General features: G+C 42.8%; 1 protein-coding gene across 1 annotated transcript in view; it reads right to left on the minus strand.

Moving 5' to 3' along the window:
* The window catches only part of SCN4A (sodium voltage-gated channel alpha subunit 4), a 99,302-nt gene that overhangs the window by 58,712 nt on the left and 37,003 nt on the right, over nt 1–3,587 (minus strand). The window contains exon 6 of the mRNA XM_069076856.1: nt 2,828–2,919. Coding sequence (XP_068932957.1) covers nt 2,828–2,919 — 92 coding nt within the window. The remainder of the gene's footprint in view (nt 1–2,827; nt 2,920–3,587) is intronic.

The raw sequence follows: 3,587 nt of genomic DNA on the forward strand, positions 1-3,587 counted from the left end.
TCCTTCCTTCCTTCCTTCCTTCCTTCCTTCCTTCCTTCCTTCCTTCCATATAGAATCGCAGATTTACACATTTAGAGCTAGAGAGTGTTTTATTCCCCATAAAATATGAACTTCTTCAGGACAAGCTGTCTTATAATTTGTGTCCAAGTATCCCTAGCTCTTAGCATAGTACTTTGTATCAAAAGGTCGCTTCATAAATTTTGTTGGGTTGAAGCAGAGACCATCTAGTCCAACCACAACATTTTACAGATGAGGAAACTGAGGCCCATAAAGATGAAGATGACTTCCATGGAATCACTGCCTAAGTGGCAGAATGGAGACTAGAACTTGAATCATTTTACTCCAAACCAGTGTTCTTTCCACTCTACTTCCTAGACTTCTGGGATTCATTGACTAATTGATTGATCTTGAGAGGTAATTTGGTGCTGCCCCCTGGCGTTATACCTATAGACAGCTGTCTGTTTTTGAACATTTCTAGAGACAGAGAGAACAACTCTACAACTTCCCTTGAGAGCACATTCCACCCCTTTGATTCTCAAGAAGTCTTTCCTTCTATCAGAGCGGAATCTTGCTTCCTTTAAAAGCCCTTTTCCTCTTGCTCAGTCTTATGTGGGCAACATGCCTCTTCATCAACCTGCCACAGCCTAGCAGGCAGTAAGCTGTGTGGTATAGGAAAGAGAACCTTGATTGAGAGTCAATGGACCTGAGGTATCATCCTGGCTCTGATGCTGACTAGCTGTGTGATCCAAGATAAGTTCCATGCCCTTTCTAGGCCTCAGTTTCTTTTTTTGTAAAATGAGATGGCAGAACTAGATATCTCACATTTATAAAGCAATTTCCTCACTATAAACCTTGAGGAAGGCAATATAATTACTATTATTACCATTTTAAAGTCAAGGAAATGGAGACTCAGAGAGGCCAAGAGATTTGTCAATGAGGATATAATATCTGAAGACAGAATTTGAACCTTGAACCCAGACCACCTGACTCGAAGTCAGCATTTTGCCCCTATACTATCTGGAATTGATCTCTAAAAGGTTCTTTCTGTTGTTCATTCATTTTAATTGTGTCTGAACCTTAGTGACCCCATTTGGGTTTTCTTTGAAAAGATACTGGAGTGTTTTGCTATTTCCTTCTCTGGCTCGTTTTACAGATGAGGAAACTGAAGCAAACAGAGTTAAGTGACTTGCCCAGGGTCACCAAGTTAGTAAGATCTAAGGCTGAGTTTCAGCTCAAATCTTCTGACTCCAGGCGTGGTGTTCTATCCACTTTGCCAACTAGCTGTCCCCTTTATAGCTTTGATATTGGAGTGTTTTTTCCTTTCTAGCTTTGATGTTAGAGTGTTTCTTTGATTTTTCCTCTAATAACTTCCCCATCTCATTGATTAACATGGTCTGCACTTTCTCAACCTTTTCCAGCTCCCAGGTCTCATGCTTTCTATAGTGACAGATTCCTTTATGTTGTCTTTACTTTGCACTTGTCAACTACATTATTTTGGAATCATATTGCTGTTATTTCTTGTATACATCTGTAATGGGAATGCAAATTTGGAAGATCTTCCCTGCCCCTAGGCTAAAATGCACCTGAAGCCTGGGGTGGGAGGCTTGTTTTTCAGTAGATACTTCTTGATTGGCCAGTGAGTCAATAAGGTTGTTACATTCTCTGAGCCAGGAGAAGGCTATATAAGCCCTGAAGTGTAGCTTTGTTTTGGGGGCTCACTTTGAGAAGTGTTCTGTGATTTGATCTGTATTCTGAAAAGCCCAGATGTTGACTGGGTATGGATGTAATGGTTGGACAATTTGGAAATCTGTCTACTTGATCTGTTTCTGTCTTGATAATTCTGCCTGTATACTTTGAAGTTCGGGGTGCTGACCTTTTTCCCCTGAACAAGGTAAACAATATATGTCTGACTGATTAAAGTAAGCTTGTTAACCCATTTTGAGTTGCTTTAAGAACCTGTGTGAGCAGCCACCCTGGGGACAGCGGGGTGCTTGCTGCTACAACATCTCTGTGTGCTTGGTCTCCTTAATGAAACCAGAAGCTTCTTAAGGATGTAACCCCTGTCTCAAAACTCATCAGGATGGAACTCACTCCTTATTGATGGAGATGAAGATGAGGGTTTTCATCTCCCTCAATGAGGAGAGTCCCATCCCAATGAGCTTAGGGACAGAGGTAACAAGGAAAAGAAAAGAAATTCTTCCAAGAACCTTGTGTTTTAACATGATAGGCATACAATGGTTCTGATGTTGCTTCCTTTCTTTTCTTCTCAGGTCACAGGTGACTTTTTCTACCCTGTGTTTTGATCTAAGGACCTCATGGTGAATAGGAGCTTATGTTCCTATTATTCATTCTGAGAAAAAAATTTTGACCTGCAGTGTCCTGTTAGAGGACAAAGGCCTGGGGGTGGGGGAAGAAAGTAGAGGAGCAGATGCTTCTAAGGCATGGAAAATGGGATGGAAGCCAGCCCAGGCTTAGGGATGTATTTGTATCAGGGATGGGTGTCCCTCCCCCTTCAAAAATATAGTCAAGTTAGGTAGCACAATGAACAGAGCATTGGACTTAGAGCCAGAAGGTCCTGAGGACAGTTTCAGATACTTGCTAGCTATGTGACTCTGGGCAAGGCACTTCATTTGTTTGCCTCAGTTTCCTCATCTGTAAAATGGGGTAATAGAAGCACCTACCTCCCAAAGTTGTGAGGATCAAATGAGATATTTGTTACAAATCTTAAAGTGTCATATACATGTTAGCCATCATCATCATCTTTTTTTTATTATCATTGCTGTTCAAAAGTTCCATACCCCACTCCACCTTGGAACAACCTCAATACCTGGAATGACTGTTATAGTCTTCAGGGCTCGAAGCACACGGAAGGTCCTCAGGGCTGAGATGTTGCCCATGTCCACAAACTCTGTCAGGTACCTGAGGATGAGGGAAGGGGAGAGGTATTCATGCCATAGCCTTAGGAGGTGAGGAAGGATCAACTGTGTGTCTATGCAGGGGGCGGGTGGGGGGGGGAGGGGGAGAGGGTGTAACAGATGGCACTTAGCTATTTTAGATCTACCAAATTAAGAGGATTCCTAAGAAGACAAGGTTGGGGTTGGAGACCCTTCCTAGGTGGTGGAAGGGACCCAAACTGGAACCCCCATTGTGAACCCCAAGAAATGCTCCAGTAGGACAGGGGACAGAGATGGAGAGAATGCTGTTTAGTCTTCTCAAAGAAGGTTTGGGGTTTTTGTAATGAGGCCTTTGTAAAGCACTTTATAGATGGAAAAACAGTCTCAAAGGAGGTAGGGGACTGAGCACTCAGGGTCACAAAGCTAGTAAATAGTAGATCTAGGACTTGAATACAGTCCTCTGACTACAAGTCCAAGGCTCTCTGCATTACACCATACTTATGGTCTGATAAGGTAAGACTGTCACCTTCTCAGGATCTACCCATCTTCTCAGGTCACCTAATCATGCTATTCAGGACTTCTGATTCCCATTCTCCCACTTCTCTAAGATAGCATCTCCCTGAAGTGAGTTTCCCCCACACTCTCTGGACCCTTTTCCTGTCCACTCAGGTCTTCTCCTCACGCCATCATGAT

The sequence above is a fragment of the Petaurus breviceps genome, unplaced genomic scaffold (genome assembly GCF_028583685.1).
Source record: "Petaurus breviceps papuanus isolate PSGF00001 unplaced genomic scaffold, PetGlider_PUasm1.0 90925, whole genome shotgun sequence".
Lineage (NCBI taxonomy): Eukaryota > Metazoa > Chordata > Mammalia > Diprotodontia > Petauridae > Petaurus > Petaurus breviceps.